Raw genomic sequence first — 20,572 nt, 5'->3', positions numbered from 1 at the left:
CACTATTAGTTGAAAGAAAGAACAACGTACATTTCAAGTTTGAGTACAATTCAGAAAAGTTTGAATTCAAACCCCTGGAAATGACATTGCAAATGAAATCATATATTTATAACAAACTGGTATCTCATGTCAGTATCGATGGTTTAGGAATATTAATTTACACTTCATTTTACAATCTAATTGGTAAACTGAAAAACCTCTTTCTGTTAACAAATTGTTAACAAATTAAATAAATTGAAAGATACAAAACAACAGTATTTAGTGATTGGTTCTTTCATCAATTTGCTTTGTTTCTAAAGGTTAACCATGTTGCATAATATATTAGAACATAACTTCTGAAATATTGGCATTTAGATCAGTTTAGCCAGTCTGCATGCAACTTCGTATATCTTGAAGACTTGTCACAGTAAGGACAATTCCAAGGTGGCCTGGGAATAGGATTTTGAGTTACTTGAGTTTTAATTCTTCTCAAGCATGAAATGCAAAACATATGTCCACAGTTCAAAACACAATTTATAGGAGCATCTTCACAAATGCGACATATATGTAGACTATTCAATCTGGGAATCTGTAACAAGAAAATATGATTTGCAATCATGATTTGCTGTAGTTCATGTTAGAAGTAAAGTACAACATATTTACTAAGGATATTTACAGACGTGAAAAATTTTCAAAAAAAGCGCTGGCCAATAACACTGCTATTTTGAACTAGAACAAAAGCCTATTGGAAAGTTTGCATATGTACAAAGCTAAATTGCCATTTTGGTTTCAATTTATGATGCAATTTATTTAACTGTTCATGTGGCAAAAAAACAATAGATGTCTTCTGAGAACTCTTTTCAATGTATTTAATTTTTTCGCATGGTGATATGGGATGGCCCTTAAGTTCACCAAATATTTTACCTTGTGATTATTTTTTGTGGGGTTATCTTGTGCGTGAGTTATACAAACGCCTGCTTACAATCATTGATGAACTGAGAGCTGCCATTTGCAAAACAATTATTCACAGGAAATGACTCAGAAGGTAATGGAAAATGTTAGTATATGCTCCCAGCAATGTATTGTAGCTGGAAGGGGCCATGAAAACGTTGTTTTTGAAAATAATTTATACAAAATGGCAACTGAAAGCATTGTTAAGCATAAGGCTACTAAAAATTTAATATAGGAAATAAAATGTGGGAGGTTTTTTTTGCACTACTCTGTAGGGCAGGGTCGGCAACCTTTTGTCGCTCGGGGGCCAAAATTAAGGGTTGCAAGTTATTGGCGGGCCGCACATAATTTCAGAAAGTTAAAAACCGAACGAATGATACTTTTTATAATAAAAAACCAGGCAGTGCTACATCTCTCTCATAGAATATACATTTATTTCCTCAAAAAATTCCATTTGAATACTTTTGGCGCCATTGAACCCTATGCATTTAGCATCAATTTTTCTGTGTTTTGTTGCCATCTGTCTAATTATAATTAAATTATAGGCTCCTTGAATGAGTAACTGTGAATTTTATACCTGTTAAGTTATAATATAATTAAGTATACACGTGTCGCACAATAAATTCTGTTACGTAAAGAATATAATCGTCAAAACTGGTGTTTTGGTACTATAATTCAGTGAAGCATCGCGGATCGAATTATATTACTCCGCGGGCCGAATCCGACCCGCAGGCCGTAGGTTGCTGACCCCAGCTGTACGATAAAAACAGTTTTTACCTCTTTTCTTGTATATTTAATATATTTTATTAAACTGTTTGCTGCGGAGGTTTCTGTGAAAGTGTATTTTTCAATAGGCTCTCCACAGTTCATGCATGCTGCATTGATGAATGAACATTCTGCGAAACAAATAATATATATTGTAAATCTTTTCAGCTTTATTTTTGATAAATCACCAGCGCCCAGGTATTCATATGATCTAGTGAAATGACGGAAATGTGCTTCAAACTTTTATACTTCCTATATTTAGTAGAGATCTACCGATGTATTGTTATCGGGTATCGGTATCGACAATGATCGTGAACTAGGAGCCACGCACGTCCCCAACCCCGCTAGTAGAAACGAGAATCGGATTCCGACCTGTTTTTAGCCATTTATCAACCAGACTGGCTCAATCAATTTGAGTATTTTTGCTGCCAAATTTTTATATTAAAATTTTCAATATTTCATGGTAATTATGAAGAAATGTATCAATCGAATATTAGTGGATGTTCCGATGTGTCAAATATAAAATACGGCGTTATATTGGCACAAAATCATGCGCATGTATCTTAATGTATCAGTTTCATACGATAAGTAGGCTAAACATTTATTTACTTTACCACCAACAGTAGCCAAATCCTATTAGTTTTCTAATTGAACACCGAGATTATGAGCACCAGTGCTCAATGCATATGAATCAATTAACGCATTTGGATCCCAAACATCCACTTCTTAATATATATATGTGTGTGTGATATTACTCTTTTTTGATCCGAAATAATGTGCACTGTTAATAATGCTCAAAGACTATTATTTTGAACCGTCAGCCCTGTACACTTAAGGTAATAATTACATAGTATCGGAATATCGGTATCAGAACATTGGCAATATCGGCCGTTTTCGAATATCGGTGTATCAGTATGGCTTTTTTAGCTGGTATCGGTATCGGTATTTGCGAAAAAAGTGGTATCGGTACATCTCTAATATCTACTAGGAAATTTCTCATTGAAAAATATCTCAAATAGCAGAACTGGTATCAAATTTGGCTCGGGTTCCAAATAGCGACTGTCAAAACAGCGACTGTCATAATGGCGACTTCATAATAGCGACGTAATCAAGTGCGCTACTGTCATAATGGCGACCGCATTAAAACAGCGACTGTTATGATAGCAACTTAACTCGTGTTCACTGAGTCGAATCCATCCCCCACACCCTATCCCTAACCCTAACTTTGTTTTGTCACTCCTGTACAAAAAGCCTTCATGACATATCATGTCACTACCTTTTCTTGAAGTTATGAAAGGAAATTCGACTCAGTGAATTCAACTCAGTGAACACGAGTTAAGTCGCTATCATAACAGTTGCTGTTTTGACAGTCGAGCGACTTGATTACGTCGCCATTATGAAGTCGCCATTATGACAGCCGCTGTTTTGACAGTCGCTATCCGGCCCAGATACCATCAAATTTTGATTAAAAAATATTCAAAACTTACCAAAACATAGAACAATGCAGCCACATGGTTCAAATTTAACAAACTTATCCCTCTCTCCACAATGCATACAGAGGTCCTGAAAAAAAAAAAAACATCGTAGAGCATATTATTAATTTCAATAAAGCACCTTCAAAAGCATGCCTGGTAGCTATGGCAATGCTAAATAACCAATTTTTCCTCATCTCTACCATACTAGATAGCATGTACAATGTTCCAGACATACATTATTATAAAGGAATGTACGTAATTGATAGTTAAGCACATCACTCAACAACACACAAGAGCTTAAATGAGATAATTTGAATTGTTTACCTTTGATTTAGATTGTACAGGTTCCTCTTCTTCCTTTCCAGCATTTTTACCACATTCTTGCTTATGGCTATGTGTACAGGTATTATTTTGAAAAGTTGACACTTTTGACTAGTGATAAAAAATAAAAAACAAAAGTTACAGAAATCTGCCACCAATTTGCATTTATAAAAATACACATCTATGTCTCTCAAGGAATAATATATTCACCTTGAATGTGACTCCTTCATCTATGAAAATTTTTACGCATTCTTTAATCTTTTGATTGAAAGCAATATCAGGTGGAGTTTGTCCACAATCATCTTCTTCTTTCAAATTTGCACCGGCTTTCATTAACAGTAACACTGCATCTGGTTGATTTCTAAGTAAAAATAAAATAATATTCAGATTTCACGTTCATTGCAAGAGAGGGAAAAACGGATAAGACACGCTTATATGACAAACTATGATCTTATTACCAGTTCATGCCTGTTTTGGAAATAGTTAGACAAGTATTCATTTCAGATATATGGACTTGATGTTGGAGGAACTCTCAATTGACTAGCAACAGCAAAGAATCCAGCATTCTTCTGTGATATAATAATTCCTCACTAGATCTAAACCAGTGCAGGGTAATCGATGGTCTGATGGTTAGAATGTGTTTAATGCTTAGCACAATGATCTTGAAAACTTGAAAATATATATATCAATCAATTCACCTAGTCAAAGTATTAGCGAACCCTGATATACGTCAAAAATTAGAAAACTGTTCCCATACACAAATACACGACTATTGGAAAACAACAAATAATTACCCTTTCACAGCATAATGCAATGGTGTGCAGTCTCTCGAATCGGGGAAATCAATATCTGGTTTTGGATTATGATGAATCAATGTCTTCATAACATCAACATTTCCACTGCGTGCAGCTGCATGTAAAGCTGTGTGTCCCATATGAAGAATATCAACCTAGTAATGATTTGAAATTAATTTAATACGAGCCATGGTTTCAAAATGTATATTCTAGTCATATGTAATCCAATACCTGAGATGGATACATTTTCAGAAGCGTCTCCACCAAACGTATCTCTCCTTCTTCAGCTGCTTTAAGAATGTCTGTTGCACTTTGCATTGTCACTATTTATTCATTTCAACCCTTCATTCTGTAAATTTTGGAAAAGAAAGATATACAGAAATATGATAAATTTGGTTGGAAAAAGAATTTCAAATTTAACCATTTAAATAAATGGACCAACACACGCAACAGTGAAATTAATTTATAAAAGTTATATAAAGTCAATACACAATAAAAACTGGAAATGACATAATTTCGGCTTAGTGAACAACTAAATAAGCTACATAAAGCACATGATACTCTGTTATGACACTATGAAATAGTAACCCAGTAGAAGTGGAATGTCCTGGTGGAAATGGCTACATCCATATATCAGTATATAGATCTAAGCCAGTGGTTCCCAAACTAGGGTCCGCGGACCTTTTGGGGTCCGTGAAGTACTTTCCGAGGGTCCGCGAAAGAAATCTGTTGAATGGCTCACAGTTTGATTATGCAAAAATTAACTGCTTAAATTTGGAAAGACACATTTATCGCTTTATGATGCTTTACAATCTCTGCTGAGGACACTGATTCTTCACTTTTTGTTTCGATTAGGCTTTCCCAATTGTGACGTCACAAAGCTATGACAGCTCTTGCCACGAACAAACCGCGGCGTCTCATGCCATGGTTTAATGGCGCTATAATTTAGTAATCAGTATTATCGGCATATTAACAAAGTCATGCGCCGTACTTTTGTTTAATATACCAAAAAAAGTACCAACCTACTCATTGTTTGTCACCAACAGGGGCAGGCAGCCCTGCCAATACATCCGACATGCCTTGGTTACGGCATCAAAATTTTACCCGACATGATTTTTTAATTTGCTGTCGTGGTACCGGTTTGGGGCATCTAAAAAGTCAGTCGCCGTGGTTTAACCGGAGCTCCAGAAGTAATCTATGTGCACCAAGATGGCGCACAACCTGAACATGGTATTGTGTACCGGTTAGGGTTCAGGTCGTGCGACATCTTGGTACATATGCTTCTGGAGCGCCGTTCAGCCATAGCGGCCATTGTTTGGAAATCCCGCTAAATACCTAAAACTGCACTTGGAGGTGTAGATGGCGCTGCCTTTTTGCATGCTTGTTGTTATAGGAGAGAATTACAGTAGGTAGTTGATAAAGTATGCCACTCCGTTTCTAAATGCTGATTTACGCTTTTGTTTCGAAAGGTGGATAGCGTTAAATATAGCGCAGTCAGAAAGGCACTACGTTTTAGTTTTTAGGTGTCAATGACACACGGTAACGGTAGGCATATATTTTTACGTTTTCAACTCTGTATTATCAATTTCAAAATGTCTTCTAAAATTAAAATTGAGATAATCGTATGTAATTTTATCGTGATAAACGCAGGTGAAGATATGTTTTGCACTACACCGTGTGAAGCATTTATTTTTGTTGTGATCTTGTTTTATGTGATATCTTTCTGTCTTTCTTTGATAATGTTCTATTTAAGTCAATTAGTGCACAGGGCCGCAAAACAAAAACAAAATTGCAAGGGGTCCGTCAGACAATTTTTTTGAAAAAGTTTGGGAACCACTGATCTAAGCGATTGCTGGTTCAGAGTTCACATTCAGTTCGGACATTAGAGTCCAAATTTCATGAAACCTTCCTTATGGATAAAATTTAAAAAATGGGTGATATTTTGCATTTATAATTCCGTATATTTTCTATCTATATTTATAGCCAAGAGTAATTTTCTAAGCATACTTTCTAAGCTTACTAGAAAGTTTCTAAGTTTTTTTTGATTAATGTATTATTCACTAACAACTGAATATTCAGATATTTAATTTTTCATCGATGCTCATGAATACACTCCTGACTGCTTGGCTAATTTAAACATAGTCTATCTTAGTATCCTGTACCCACCAGTCTGGTGTGTGCAATGCAAGTTACTGGTATGTCAGTATAAAGAAAGAATAATAATTCTATAGGTTGACAGTTGACACACATTCCAGTTAGTTTGGAGACTGACAGGAGCGGGCGCACGGTATCAATGCTTCGAGACATGGGGAATTCCGGCAATGGGGAAATCTGTCACCGGTTAGGGGCTTCCCCTGTATCGAAAGAGATAGCGAAAGAAGCAAGTATATTTTGAGAGAATGTAGCCGTGTTTTTGAGAAAGTATTAATGTTCGGCGTGATTGTAAAAAGTTGCAAAAGATAACTCATGCCGAGATATAAATTGTTGAAATTTCAACGCTGCACAAAAGACGTGTGTTTACTCGAAAGTCGTAAGTTATCACTTTCAATTTTGCGTGACCGAAACTCGGTTCACACCAATTTAGCTGAAACACGAGAAAAAAGATGATACCCATAAGATCACTTTGTATTGAAGCTGGTAGTTGAACCCTGCGGTTAAATTATGCGTCCGCGAGTATTGAAATTTTGACATTTAAATTGAAGTTAAATTTACCCAATTCTTTTTAAGCGTTTGTTGCGTTCTGCGAACAATCAGAACTGCTAATTTGGTGATCGCGGATCTTACTTTGTTGCGTTTCGAACGCATTTGACGTGATTAAATTTTTGTTATTAGTTGGGAAGTCAGTCGCAAAGTCTTGTGTTTGGGCTGTTTGTGCTACTCTCCACTAAATTCGTTTCAGCACTGGCACAACCTGCTAGGGGAAAATGGAATGGCGTAAGGGCGAATGGTGGAATGGCGATCTTGCTAAAGACATTCATGACACTTTGAAATTGAAGGTGATATTATTTTTATACGGTACGGATACCAGTACGAGAATCGTTGATATGCAATAATAGGTTTACTCTTAGCCTAATATTGCAATGTCTGAATGTAGCCTGAATTAAAAATAATGTATGGTATAGGATGTGTAGGCAAAAACTATTGAACTAGACAATGTAGTGCAATTGTCTGTCTTCAGATTCCTAAGGCTGTACGTGCTACTGTACTTGGACGTTCGATTTTAACCTTCAGGCAATTAGCCATCTCAATTCTCATATAGTCACAAACCTATTGTTTGCAAATTGATCCTGCTCATAATACAGTAATATTGCTTATATCAGATATCATTATGCACTTTCAGACTTTGTTGACTACTTTCTCAACTAAAAATATTTTTTGCTTTTAGGAAAATTTGATATGTGGACTTCAGGGTAATTCTCCACTGATGTATCTGAGAAGATATTTGGTTGATTGGTTGGCTCTCACTTGTCAGAAGTTTCGACTGAATGGAAATGCGCAGCATCTGGCAGTGACCTTGTACGATCGCTTTACTGACCTCTACACAGTTTCTGTTGATGATTTAAAAGTTCTTGTTGTTTGCTGTCTCTTAATTGCTAGTGAGTTGGATTTTTCAATAACTACAGTGATCCTCCTGTATCAATGTTAGATTTAATCACTGGGTGCCACTACTTCTTAGCCACCATTGGTTGTTTCATATCTCCCTTCACCCTGGAATGCCTTTTTTACTTTTTTTTCTATTTGATGTTCTTTTTAAGTATATTTTCAGTTTTGACGTATTACTCTCGAGTTTCAACGCGGGTTGTAGATTTTTATAGTAACCACAAATGAATGCAAGATATCATATCACTACCACTCTTAATTATGAAAACATAGTATTCTGTCATGCTCATGTTTGCAGCTAGCAACCACCCGTTTTAGGCTTACATATTAGGAAGTTATAGATACATACATACATTAATGAATTGGCAGCAGTTGATACCTTTTACTTTTTATGTGCCATCACCTTCTTGTAACTTGTTTCAAATACGGGAAAATCAAGGTTTTTTCAAATTCTTTATCTGACTGCAATAAATTAGTTTATAAATTTTTTTTATGTACTACTGATTTACTTTTTGCTATTACTAGTTTGCTTGTGTTCCTGTAACTGCTGTTCCAAAAACAAGCACACACCTATTACCTTTACTAGTCAGTTGCTCCCATATCTTTCCCAACAATGATGAACACAACGATTTTATGAATATGAATTATGTTAGTTGATGAAGTTATCAGAATTTATAATTGGAAACTGTAAACTAGTTTCACTTCTTTTTAATTGTAGGCAAATTTGAAGAAAGAGAAGAAAAAATACCTAAGTTTAAACTTTTGATGGAAGGCTTACAATGGCAATTGAAGGTATTGTATCTATATTGTACTGTATCTGATTTGGAATCAGTGTTTCCCGGTTCAATATTCCAATACATAAATGTAAAGTGGCATCCAAAACAGCAATAATAATACAGTATTTACCAGTAATAATAGGATATACATATAGAATTATTTTTATTAAATTAGTCAACAATTTAAACTGGTTTTCAAAGTGGTGTTCACTGTGGTGATTTAATAAGTTGGTTCAGTAATTTATCTAGGACATCTAAAGCTAACGTACGTCAATTGTGAATTTGATTACCAATAAAGTGAATGAATTTCATTGGTCTATAGTTGTAACCCAGAGGATGATGATATTACAAATTACTGAATAAGCCTTTTAAGGGGGAATTAACATGCTGTCTCGAAGTAAATTTATTACGGCTACAACAGCAATTAACAATTTTATATAAAACAGTATCAAAACTATGGCATGTGCAGATTCAAGTGAGCCCTGATGAAAGAGTTCAATTTGACTCTTTCCATCCTTCCCATCCAGCAATGACAACTGTAAACAATGATTTATTTCATAGAATCTCATTCATATTTCTTGTTTGAGCAAGCTAGGGAAATTCAAGGAGTTCATCATTTAACAATTCAATCATTCAATTAATATTCCAGATTAATTTTATTTGTAAATGCTTGTGTTTTTTTCCTCCAAAGATTCAGTTAAATAACTGTATGATGGAAAATGAGTCAAAAAATTTATTACCGTTAATAAAATTTATTGTATTGCTGCCAAATATGGAGTCTGATATCAGTGGTACATTGAGGGATCAACTCAGAAATCATAAAATCAAAATGAGATACTGGGAAAGACTCTGAAATACATATCTACCCAAAACTTTATGTAATTAAACTTTTCAAATGATTAATTACATTAATTACATTACATTAATCACAGGCTTCTGATTATTTGCATATGGAATTAAGAATACTTTCAGCATTTGGTTGGAATATAGGATTCTCCACTGCATCTCATTATAAAGATTTTTATATGCAGGTACTTGATTTGATATTGTAGTTACCGTATTTAAAAATATTCAGCTGCGTTATTAATTTTTCTAAATTTTTTCTTTAAGGTTGCATTGGGATCGCATGATTTACATGTTGGACGACCATTAGTAAATCGTGAAGAAGCCTACATTTACATGGAGAAGAATGTCAACTATTTTCTTGAAGTTTCATTACAAGGTAAAATTTTAACAGCTTCAGTCATATGTTATATAGACCTGGATTTGATCTTGCAAATAGGCCCATGTTGAGTTGCTTGCAAAGCAATATGTTTGCTGCTTTATTTAGTAAAATTGGATTATTTTAGTGTGAAGAGAATTCCTTATTATTTAAGAGAACAGATAAGAGGGAGCTAGTGTTTTTGAAAAGACTGACAAATGTCCTGTTCAGTATGCCTATCCAATTTATATTATCCTGGGTTTTGAACAGCCAAGACATAGTATTTGTTCAATTGTTTAACCGCTAGGCCACCTGCACAACATTTTCATGCAGTCAGTTTATACTGCAACACGCAATACCTAATTCTAATAAAAAAGAAATATTGAAAATGAAGGGTGGGTTTTCAAGGTAGATGAAGCACTAAATACATATTTGCCATCTCATATGCAAAAATCCTGTACCTCGTTTTTACTCAAGAAAATAAGATTCTTCATACTTTTAAGCTCCCCAGTAGTGAAAGTGTTTCATTAAATTTAACTGTTTCACAATATTATTTTGATTTGTAGTTCATCTCGTGAAATATGTATTTGGCAAAGTTTGCGGCCCACCGGGCCTTCAGATTTATGCTTGCGGCCCTCGTGGTGATTTGAGTTGTGCGGGCCTGCGCTAGGCCAACACGCTATCTCTTTTTTTTTTTGATTGGAGATATGGCCTTTTACATCAAGCTTACTACAAATAACATGTTTTGTATCAAAGATCTGTCCCACATAGTTGCAGCTATTTTTAAGATGATGTTGCATGCTTGCAGGTTTTAGATTCTCAGTATTTTTTTAACTGAACCTAATGGCTTTCCTTGGCTTTCATCTATCACAACACATTTAACAAACTAGTCTTAACTTGCTACACCAATCGTATATATATGGATTTATTTGCTATACCAATAATATTTCTGACACTGGAATATTAAGACATTTATTGACCATTTCCAGCATAACGTTCATTACAGATTTATTTTAATTTTATGGGTGCAATGTCATTTTCAATTTTTGTATTTAATACCTGATTATTCCTCATACCCACGGCAAACCCTTCTAATTGATTGCATAAACATTCAACATGAATGGATAAAATTTGACACTAGATTTTAGCCCTTTTGTCACTCCATGCTAGTAAGGTTTACTATAACACTAAAGTTAGTGGTCTCAGATATCTTATTTTACCTTTAGATCCTGCATTTCTCGTGTTCAAGCCATCACTAATCACTGCTGCTTGTCTTGCATCAGCAAGAATTTGTCTTCATATATCACCAACATGGACTTCGGAAATGAGGAGACAGAGCAATTTTACATGGTCGCATCTTGTTCCATGCATTGAAATACTATTAAGGTACCATATGAAGCAAGAATTTTATTAACTGAAAACAATGCTCAATTTTGCTGTAGGCACAAGCATATTTATGATAGTATTTTACTGTATTCATATACATGAAATTCAAATTATGATTCTACAGTCTGTACTTTAGTTTACTCCATCATATTCCTTTAATCAGTACTCAGTAGTATTGTTGGGAAGTTTTTATCACTTGAAAGACTGACGTTATGGTATTTTAGATTGCATGATGAAGATCGTAAAGCAACTCAGGAAAGTGCGAAAGCAAGTTCAGCTGTGCAACATCAAATGGCTTTAAACAGCACTGGGAACACTCCAATCGCGTCCCCAGTTCCTCCACAGATGACTGAAGACTCGGCATCACTTCAGCAATACCAGGCACAATATGGCTGCATGGTTGCACCGGTGGCTCCTGCCGCACATTCATCTCTTGCTCCCATTTACAGGTACAATAGAGGTTATTCTATGAAACGTACTTAGTATTTGATCTATAAATTTTCAGAAAAACCTTGTAATTCAATTTTGGCTGGGAGAAGTTGCAGATGAATGTTCATCTACCACTGTGTTTAATTCTGTATTGCTATTCCACTGTTTTCAGTTCATATATATTTTTGTTTGTTTATTTTATTTTTGTGAATATTCTTTTGGGGTTGAGTGCAAATTTTTTTTCATTTGGGAAAACGGTTGAAAATTCACTAAATATTGAAGCATCAAGTTGCGTTTGTTATACTGCTATAAACCCTAAAAATCAATCTATTTATGTATATTCTGAAATATGTGCAATGTGCATTAATCTAATTAGTTCTTCTTTCATTTCTCTTCAAAGTGTATGGATTTCTTTTATTTTTGGTCATATTGCCATTTTTTGTTTATATCTAATCAACACAGGTCAAAAGGTGCAAAAGATTTATATGTTGTAAATGTACTGAACTTATTTTGTTTTGAAATATCAACTCCTTTTTTGACAAATTATTCTGGCAGTTGCCTTAGTTACTTCTTATTAAATACATCAGTATCAATAAACTACTCCAATATGGTAGGCAATAGGCATTGCTATATTGTTTCTTCGATGGGATTAATATTTTTCTAATTAAGCTATTCCTCTGTCACCACTTACTAATATCCTTATGATAATATTGTTCTTCCTTCTTAACTTCACAATAGTATTTTATAGAGTATCATATTTTCCACTGTGATCATAGTTTGAACTGTAGTAACCTAGTACAACTCTGTTCTTTTTTTAACTCATTTTTTTCCAATCGTTCTTGGTTTCTCTGGGATAAATTGCAATTTGAATTGAGCAGAAAAAAATTGAACCACAGCCAAGTAGAACGCCACACTGGTCACCTTAGTTAAAGTGGCATAAACAATGCAGTCTATCCAAATTAATATTGAATTTGAGTTTTTGCTATTAGGTACCTAATCTCATAACTTATTTTTATTTACATTCCTCTAGTTGAATCTCTTGCCTAGTTGGCATTACCCTTAACGCCTCTTTTGTTTTGTTTTTTAAATGAATGTGCCATTCTAGATCTTCTTGCCGTGAAACCTAGATAACAAATGAAATGTTTTGACTGTATATACTTATTTTATATTCACTTGTGGAGTTTATTTATCGGTAAGTTTTGTTTTTCTTTCTGCAATAAAACATTTGCCACAGTAGAAACTGTTTTCTTTGTATGGGATTGTCATCCGTAAATGAAAATAGAAGTTTTATGAGGTTTGATGAAGCTCGCCGTAAGGATCCACATAGCCTTCGCACGCTATGATTCATTTGACGCATCCATTGGCGATCTGACGCACTAGTCGATTTTATCGAGGCCTAATCTCCTCCTTCCTCAACCAACAAGGAAAAAGACATGTTTCAAAGGAACATGCAAGGGAAATTTGACAGAATATATTCTTTTGCATAGAAATCATTTAAAGCACCTTCAGATATAGTGGGGTGGGTGGAAATGTATCTGGTATGGTTGTTTAACATGGATTTATAAAAAAAAAAATAGTAATGCTGTACCATGCAATTCGAAGAGTCTTGCTGCATACTAACACAAATGTATTTCTGTGACGTTCGTCTGACCAAAATCAGACTTCCCCAGACAAGCAGTTTACATCAATGGCAAGAAAAAAACAATCACGCGGTGCAAATACGGCGTTAAATGAATTTGTTTGAAATTGAATTCTCGGATTAATTGTGCCCAAACAATTATTTATGTTTAGAAACAGATAGCGACGTAAAATCTCGCGCTACTTCTACTGGTAGTGATAAAAATATTGTAGTTTGTAATTCGTTTCATTATTTCGTCACAAGTAACAGTACTAAATCTTTTCGAGAGTTTAAAATCATCATTACTAAGAAATGAAGCCCAAAGCTCTGATCGCAATAGCGTCTGGTAGTAGTGATGTTGATGTAATCGTGACATCATCAGTGCTTTCCAATCTTGGAGTTCAAGTCATCATTGCATCAGCCGATGGTAAGTAAGTCTTGGGTAATTTACTTCTACATTCCACATAGCAGTCTCTTCATTGACGGGTATTTCTGCAATATGTCACTCTGTTTCTCTCTCGTAGGTTGGTACCCTGTCACGCTCCAAAACGGTTTGGTAATTAAACCGACATGCAGCCTTGAACGAGCATTCAGAAGTTCTAATGAGTGAGTCTATTACTTCTATTTCGAAAAGAATTATTCACGATCTAACTTTGTCACGGTCATAGCAAGGTCTGATGTAGCGTTTTCATTAAATTGTCTAAATTTATTCTCCTAAGTGACATATTTATATTATAAGGATGTCAGTTTATTGATTCCTCTTGCAATTTCTGCTTTGTTCAATTTTGTTCTGTTGCTATGGCCACGTCTCGCTTGATTGAAAAATAATATATCGTCTAGTTTTAATTTAGCCTCGACATAAGCAAGTCAATAATAAATTCAAAAATACTGTAGGTATAATTCGATTTATAGTATGAACATTCCCAACATAGACATATTAATAAGCAAATGTTGCATACAGGTTGTTTGATCTGCTACTTCTTCCCGATGGAGATGACGTCAGCATTGGTCGCTTGAATACTCATCCAGTATTATCTTCTATTGTAAAAGCAATTACTGAGGAACCTCGACATACTGAACTAATCAAAACGGATGTTGTTGAAACAAATAATAACACCTGGATTATCACAGCTGGAGGGTCAGTGAGGCTGTTATACACTTGGAATATTCTGACAAAATGCTCAGAGGGAGGACCGAAAGCAATATTGAATTTTGTAAAGACTTGGATGATAACAGAAGCGAAGGGATCAAAAATAGTTCACAATATACCTTCAAATCGACAAAATGTTAAAATTATTATGTGCTCTCCCGCACCTGAGAACGATCCACTTCGAACAGTAAATGCATGCGCCGCTGTTGCACGAATGTGCATGATCAAGTGTCGCAAGAAAGAAGAGTTGTCGAAATACGGAAATTATACATTTTCGATGATTGAAACATATAGAAAGATAGAATTGGGTCGCAATGTATCAGAAAATATAAGAAAAATTTTGATGAAGCTCACAGATAATCCTCGGATTCCTTTGATTATACGGAAATTTTGTTTAATCCCCATATGTGCTGTCGTGAAGTCGGAGAGACCACATGCTTTCAATATGGGGAAACTTCATCCTGGGAAGAGTTGTGATTATTGTGAAGAAGCTGAAGTTCATTCAACAAAAACCACGATAGATTTGTTGACAAAATCATCATCATATGCAGTAAACATTGTTTGGAAATTTGTCCAAGAATCCCTGCAGCTACGAAAAAGGTTATAGTATATATTAATATAATAATATACACGAATTGTTACCAATTTACACCTACGTGGATGGTATTTTTGTGAAAGTTTTCGGTAATGTCAGATTTTACAAAAGGCATTTGAACTCGAAATTTAGACTAGCCATTGGTTTAATGCGCTAAAGATGTGCAAGACCTCAGAAGTGAAAATCAGATTCTTTTGCAGAGAATGGAAAATAAGATAAGTTTGAGAGTTCGAAAAATCCAGGTAATCAACATAAAACTGACTTCAATTATTCTGTTTTAGTAAAACTTGAATAAATATATTTATAACTTTTTTGTTTTATTTCTTGTTTTCAGACCCCTGACAATGTGCCGTGCAGCTATTCTTACAGCGAATCGAGTAAACGAGCAACTACTTGCTGTTCTTGTTCATGAACTCAGGAAAAAATTCAAAATCCCAACTGACGTTATTGCTTGTGATCGATCGATATTAAAAACAAGAGATCCTTTCATCACAACACATGGAATGTTTCAGATACGATGTGACGCTGCTATTGAAACGTAATTTCGTTTATACTATATGTTTTTGATCCCTTTTTGGACACGAACATTACATATGGATCGTTTATTATTATTATGTTGTTGATAGAATTCTTTTTTCGGACCTCCTGAAGTATGCGCACCAAAATGGCGCACAACCTGCACTCAGGTTGTGTACCAGGTCAGGGTTCAGGTTATGCAACATCTTGATGCGTATACTTCAGGAGTACCCTTTTTTCATTCTCATTGTTATGAAAAAAATCATTTTTCTCATTAACTACAGGATCAATTGCTCTGAAATTTTCAGTGGTTAAAGATTGTATTTTTTTGCTCGAAAGTTATTGCTTTCATTTATTTCTGTTGGATGTAAGGGGTATAATTTTTTTTTGTGCGACAACATCATCAAAATTAAATATTGCGCACCTTGTGGCGGTTCCGCGTTTGTGATCTGGTGGTCAGGCGAAGTCGGGAACACTGCTCTACTGCGATAGACACTCATTTGTTTTGGCCTGCGTATCCATATATTTGAGCATCTTTTGTTATTATTTAAGTTATTTACTTAATTCTTACTCTTTTTTACTTAATTATGTAATTCATTCCTATTCAAATTATTCTTGGGAAAGACGAACTCAATTATGCGCTTTAATTCCAGAGTTCGCCCTTGCTATGACGTCATTGTAGTAATTGACAGTGAAGTGGATGTCCGGGGACCAGGAATGTGGTATCGGAAAAGCACGTTTAATTGGGATGATTTCGAAACAATACAAAAATCGGGTCCACCGCCTTATGCGTCTTGTGTCACGGCAACTTTCGATAGAAGCAGAGATGGTGGGAAATCGGCATTGCAATCAGTAAACAAACAGACGAAGAGAAAGCTAAATCCATTAACAAATCAATATGTAACAACGGAAATGATGCAGCAAGAAGGTTTGTACTGCTGATGTTGCAATAGTTCTAATGTATAACACAGTGGCCCCGTGGTCAATAAAGCGCTATACTCAACTATGGTGAGTAGACAATGCCGATCTGCCATACTATAGTGGCATAAGCTAAAGAGGTATAAATACGTTATTCAAAAAATAGTGAATCTGAAGTGTATGTGACGTCATATTACATTATTCCGTTTAACCGCGCGATAGGCTGATCTAATTCCCAAAACATATATATTACTACCTGTTCTATTTCCTTAATATTGAGTTTAGATATTTGCATATTACTTCCATGTAGATTTATTACTTCTATGTACTTTTTTATTTACTTCAGATGATTATCAACCACCAATCCGTGAGGCGACTTTTTTCGGGGTTTGTAGCAAGCGCGGTCAAAGGAAAGAAGGATTCTTTAGAGAGCGTGACTGTCACGATTTAGTGTTTCAGTCATTCCTGCCCTTCCACAGCAAGGCTGATATGCACACCACTGTCTCTAGCAAAACCTCAGCGCAAGATGCTGTTGCTTTTGCTCGTGCCGTAACTGATTGTCTTAGCTACTTGATGGCGCAACGGGGTCAAGGAAGTATGGCTATAACCAACGAATCAAGATGTTGTATCCTGTAACGTGGAGTTTTTTCTCATTTTCCTCCGATTATTCAGTAATCTACTAGACTTGACCAACAGGATTCGTTTAGTTATGAATTAACTATTAAATATGTAAAATGGACTTTAACAGTGTTGTACCGTTTTTATCGCAGCCATGTTCTAGAAATTTTGAAAAGTTATTAGACAATCGAGTGACATAGACAAGAAAAAACAACTTCATTATGAAACATGCTTAATAGACCACACTTGGCATTTATCATACAATCTTTTAAAAGTCTATTAGTTTCAAATGTTTGTCATGGTTTTCCATTGTATTTACTGTGAAGATTTATGAAATAGAGCTATCATCTTCTGTTTTGTAAATTTATAAAGTGATGATTTTTATTACTAATGAGATGTCGCACATCAAGATAAGAACCACTGGACTCGTTTTGTTTGTATTTCTGTTTGTCTCGTCGTGCGGAATTATGTGCGGTTCACATGTCACGGCTGAGCCACATGCGCTCATATTTCTATTTTCCACCATTTAATTGCATAAATGAAAGGGGTGATCTGGGATAAAGAAAACGACCTTTCTAAGGCAGGTACGTTGTGACTTTTTGAGTTGATTATGAATGTTATGATGTTGGCATCAAATTTATCCCTCATGCGTGATCTAAACGTAGAATCATCTATGGATCATGGTTTATGAACGCAGATCAGCAATGTCGATATTGTTACTGCAGGGCAGTGCATTCACAATGAAACTAAGGTTAAAGTTGCTGATAAGCCAAAGGCTACATCAAGTTTATTTTCTTTACTTACGCGGGCCGGAAAGCGAGCGATACATGACATTTCAATTAGCTGATATTTTTGTTGAATTATTTGTATAAGTCACTGTATCGCAAATAATGATCCGCTAATTCTTGTTTCGACGACACAATTCCGAAATCGGCACAGGATCATTGTACCAAAGTTTTGCAACTAAATGTGAAGAAATGAGAAAGACCACCATGCAAGTTGTAGTATTAGGCTTGAATCAACTTGGGATCCATTCGGTCAAATAACTTTTATTAGGCTGGCCGTACATATGATGGATACGCATTAGTGCAAACAACTTGTTTTGTGGAAATTTTTTGTTTCACAATTTTGGGGAATGGGGAGAAAGACTGCCGCGGTTCAACTTTTTGGCTTAATTCTGAAGATATACTGTATATATATACAAAACCGAAATAATTCTTCTAACTTAGTTTTCTTGAAAAAGTGTTGAGTCTATTAGAGTCTCGTATATACATAGCCGTGTGAGCAGAAACTAGCGCTGCCTCCCGGCGTATGGTAAAATTGGATGATTTTCGCTTGCCGATCAATTTCTACGCTTCGATGTTTTTTTCTCAAAAAGAATCCGTTTCGTTGAATTGATGGGATAGCGGTGTTGACTTCTCTGAGATGACCACCGCCTATTAATAACTATGTCATTAGAATGGATTTGCATATAGCTCTATTCGCGCCATGTGCAACTTTTTCTTATTTAAATTAGGGGCTAATTGAGCAATATTGAGCAGAAAAATATTACGTACACTTTTTTCGCCGTTTCGTGTTGCGTGATAAAATTTGAATTTTTTGGAAACTTTAATTTCGCGAGTTCAAGGCTAATGTTTTTATTAAATTTGACTCTGAATATATACGGTGAAATAATAGTTAAAACAAAATATAAAGTAAGCATTAAACTTGCCGTTGTTATATAGCATAGATACAAGAATGTAATCCACGCACTACTAGAATATGACATTTTTTTCGAAGTATTAGAAAAATTACTGAATGAATACAGCAATTAAAAATATTGTGAATTGTCCCGCTTTACAAACTTACAATAAGCAGAACGTACCTAGCATATCGTACTATCGGTGTGCAGTTGAGGTACGCGAAATTCGACACTGGGAGAAAAAAGTTGCGAAACACGAGAGAGAGAGGTGACGGAGATAGCGAGCGACTTGTATCTGTACGCATTGTTATGTCGCGGTCGTTTCTGTCGCAGGTGTGGCTTCGACATGTTACCGTCTGATTAGGGGGTTTGTATGTATGAAAATTAAGAGAATTACGTTGTAGTAGATCATACCACTGTATAGTTTTTATTTATCAGCGAGTATCGTTTGGTATTACCGAGGAATTTTTTTTAGCACTGCATAATTATTTTCCGTAATTTACGATTATATCTAGACAGAAATGGCCAGTTTATCAACGTGCCATGCTCAAACAGCGATAGCGTTTGCTTTCGTACTTATGTTATGTGACTAGTCGATTTCAAAGGTAACTCATATCTCAAATGGATATCATTTTGGTCAGGTGACTTGATTACAGTATACGATACTATTAATAATACTGCATTTATAGTTGGTTGCAGAAAATTGTTGTTTATGAATATAATACGCTTTTAACATCAGATAATCTAAAATCAGCAATTCAGTGTTTCAAGACTTTTCGGTTTAACCTTCAGTGGAAATGTATTTAAAAGAAGAATTGAGCGACATTTGAATATTGAATACTCACAGGAGAATTTTGAATTGATGTGCCAAACATGAATGCCGCAAATTGTCTGGAAGGTCGGCGGGAGTTAGATGCTTTCAAATGCGCCGAAACTACTTGTCGGATAGTGCGTCGATTCAGCATGGACCCATGGGACAAATATGGCCGACATCCGGTCAACAAATGCTCATCTTTTCGTTCCAATAGAACTTCGGAGAACATGGATTATTTAATAAGTAGTGGCGTTTCAAAGAACAATATTTTAACAAAAACAAAACTCTTGCCATCGGCCGCATGCCTTTATCGAGAAGATGCTTTTATATCAAAATTCAGGTGCGTTCATTTAATATTATTATGAATATTGAACTCCAGAATTATCATATTTGTGAGATGATCAAAATCAATGGCGGTATATTCAATTAAGTATTTGACATTGACATAATAATTGCTTAAATATTCTGTGACCCTTTTCTATATGATCGTGAAAAACTCAACCATCACAAAGATGCCCAATATTCTCAATAAGTGAATATAGTCGAGTGCGAAGCTGGAACCCGAGGTTATTTACCATTTCGCAAATAATGTCCTCTACCCAAACACCACCAACGATTTCATTGTTTCTTGCTATTCTCAATCTTGAAACATTAGTTGTCATTACATTATTCTGAGTTGATAATAGTTACGTGTCCACAGGGTGGTGTAAAATTCAATACCCCGATCTCATCAAAACTTGCGCGGTTATGCTTTTGGCGTGGAGATATTATTGAAATAGGTTTGATGGTATTTCGCATCTCTTATTCACAGAATGATTACAGTGGATTGACCCTTGACAACTGCTATAATTCACCATTGCAAATTTTTATGCTTATCTGAAGAACATTATAGCGAGTGGCAATTCGACTTACATTTTTAAAATCAACATTTCGTCCCAAGGTGTGAAACGCCACTAAAAAGTACAGTTAATTTTACAAGCTTTGT

At 35.2% G+C, this 20,572-nt stretch overlaps 4 protein-coding genes across 5 annotated transcripts in view; 3 read left to right on the top strand and 1 right to left on the bottom strand.

The window, feature by feature from the left end:
- Positions 1-19: 19 nt before the first annotated feature.
- LOC120339687 (uncharacterized) lies at positions 20-4,636 on the bottom strand. Its single transcript, XM_078115867.1, has 7 exons — positions 4,517-4,636; positions 4,286-4,440; positions 3,702-3,852; positions 3,495-3,602; positions 3,183-3,258; positions 1,708-1,826; positions 20-568 (listed from the first exon to the last, which is right to left on the bottom strand). The coding sequence occupies exons 1-7, from the start codon at positions 4,601-4,603 to the stop codon at positions 356-358; spliced, it is 909 nt and encodes a 302-aa protein (XP_077971993.1). The 5' UTR covers positions 4,604-4,636; the 3' UTR covers positions 20-355.
- A 2,326-nt stretch (positions 4,637-6,962) lies between these two features.
- Positions 6,963-12,911, top strand: LOC120339770 (cyclin-J-like). Its single transcript, XM_039407967.2, has 7 exons — positions 6,963-7,281; positions 7,671-7,881; positions 8,604-8,677; positions 9,594-9,692; positions 9,772-9,883; positions 11,089-11,248; positions 11,473-12,911. The coding sequence occupies exons 1-7, from the start codon at positions 7,210-7,212 to the stop codon at positions 11,729-11,731; spliced, it is 987 nt and encodes a 328-aa protein (XP_039263901.2). The 5' UTR covers positions 6,963-7,209; the 3' UTR covers positions 11,732-12,911.
- Positions 12,912-13,585: 674 nt separating this feature from the next.
- Positions 13,586-17,517, top strand: LOC120339501 (uncharacterized). Its single transcript, XM_039407640.2, has 6 exons — positions 13,586-13,722; positions 13,820-13,901; positions 14,257-15,045; positions 15,375-15,578; positions 16,210-16,484; positions 16,821-17,517. The coding sequence occupies exons 1-6, from the start codon at positions 13,608-13,610 to the stop codon at positions 17,108-17,110; spliced, it is 1,755 nt and encodes a 584-aa protein (XP_039263574.2). The 5' UTR covers positions 13,586-13,607; the 3' UTR covers positions 17,111-17,517.
- A 1,927-nt stretch (positions 17,518-19,444) lies between these two features.
- LOC120339291 (fibroblast growth factor receptor-like 1) overlaps positions 19,445-20,572 on the top strand; it is a 37,988-nt gene continuing 36,860 nt past the window's right edge. The window contains exon 1 of one of the 2 annotated variants that reach the window (XM_078115951.1): positions 19,445-19,927. In XM_078115951.1, coding sequence (XP_077972077.1) covers positions 19,647-19,927 — 281 coding nt within the window. In that variant the 5' untranslated portion in view covers positions 19,445-19,646. The remainder of the gene's footprint in view (positions 19,928-20,572) is intronic. The other variant, XM_039407381.2, reaches the window with a different exon arrangement.

This window comes from Styela clava, chromosome 9, assembly GCF_964204865.1.
Source record: "Styela clava chromosome 9, kaStyClav1.hap1.2, whole genome shotgun sequence".
Taxonomy (NCBI): domain Eukaryota; kingdom Metazoa; phylum Chordata; class Ascidiacea; order Stolidobranchia; family Styelidae; genus Styela; species Styela clava.
The sequence above is the reverse complement of the archived record's forward strand: the minus strand, read 5'-3'. Positions and strand labels throughout refer to the sequence as shown.

Coding starts and splice junctions, on each gene's coding strand:
- LOC120339770 (XM_039407967.2), top strand. CDS start 7,210: ATGGAATGGCGTAAGGGCGAATGGTGGAATGGCGATCTTGCTAAAGAC. Junction 8,678..9,593: donor GCTTACAATGGCAATTGAAG/GTATTGTATCTA, acceptor CATTAATCACAG/GCTTCTGATTATTTGCATAT. Junction 9,884..11,088: donor TCTTGAAGTTTCATTACAAG/GTAAAATTTTAA, acceptor TTTTACCTTTAG/ATCCTGCATTTCTCGTGTTC.
- LOC120339687 (XM_078115867.1), bottom strand. CDS start 4,603: ATGCAAAGTGCAACAGACATTCTTAAAGCAGCTGAAGAAGGAGAGATA. Junction 4,441..4,516: donor TGAAAATGTATCCATCTCAG/GTATTGGATTAC, acceptor AATCATTACTAG/GTTGATATTCTTCATATGGG. Junction 3,259..3,494: donor CTGTACAATCTAAATCAAAG/GTAAACAATTCA, acceptor TTTTTTTTTCAG/GACCTCTGTATGCATTGTGG.
- LOC120339501 (XM_039407640.2), top strand. CDS start 13,608: ATGAAGCCCAAAGCTCTGATCGCAATAGCGTCTGGTAGTAGTGATGTT. Junction 15,046..15,374: donor TCCCTGCAGCTACGAAAAAG/GTTATAGTATAT, acceptor TCTTGTTTTCAG/ACCCCTGACAATGTGCCGTG. Junction 16,485..16,820: donor GGAAATGATGCAGCAAGAAG/GTTTGTACTGCT, acceptor TATTTACTTCAG/ATGATTATCAACCACCAATC.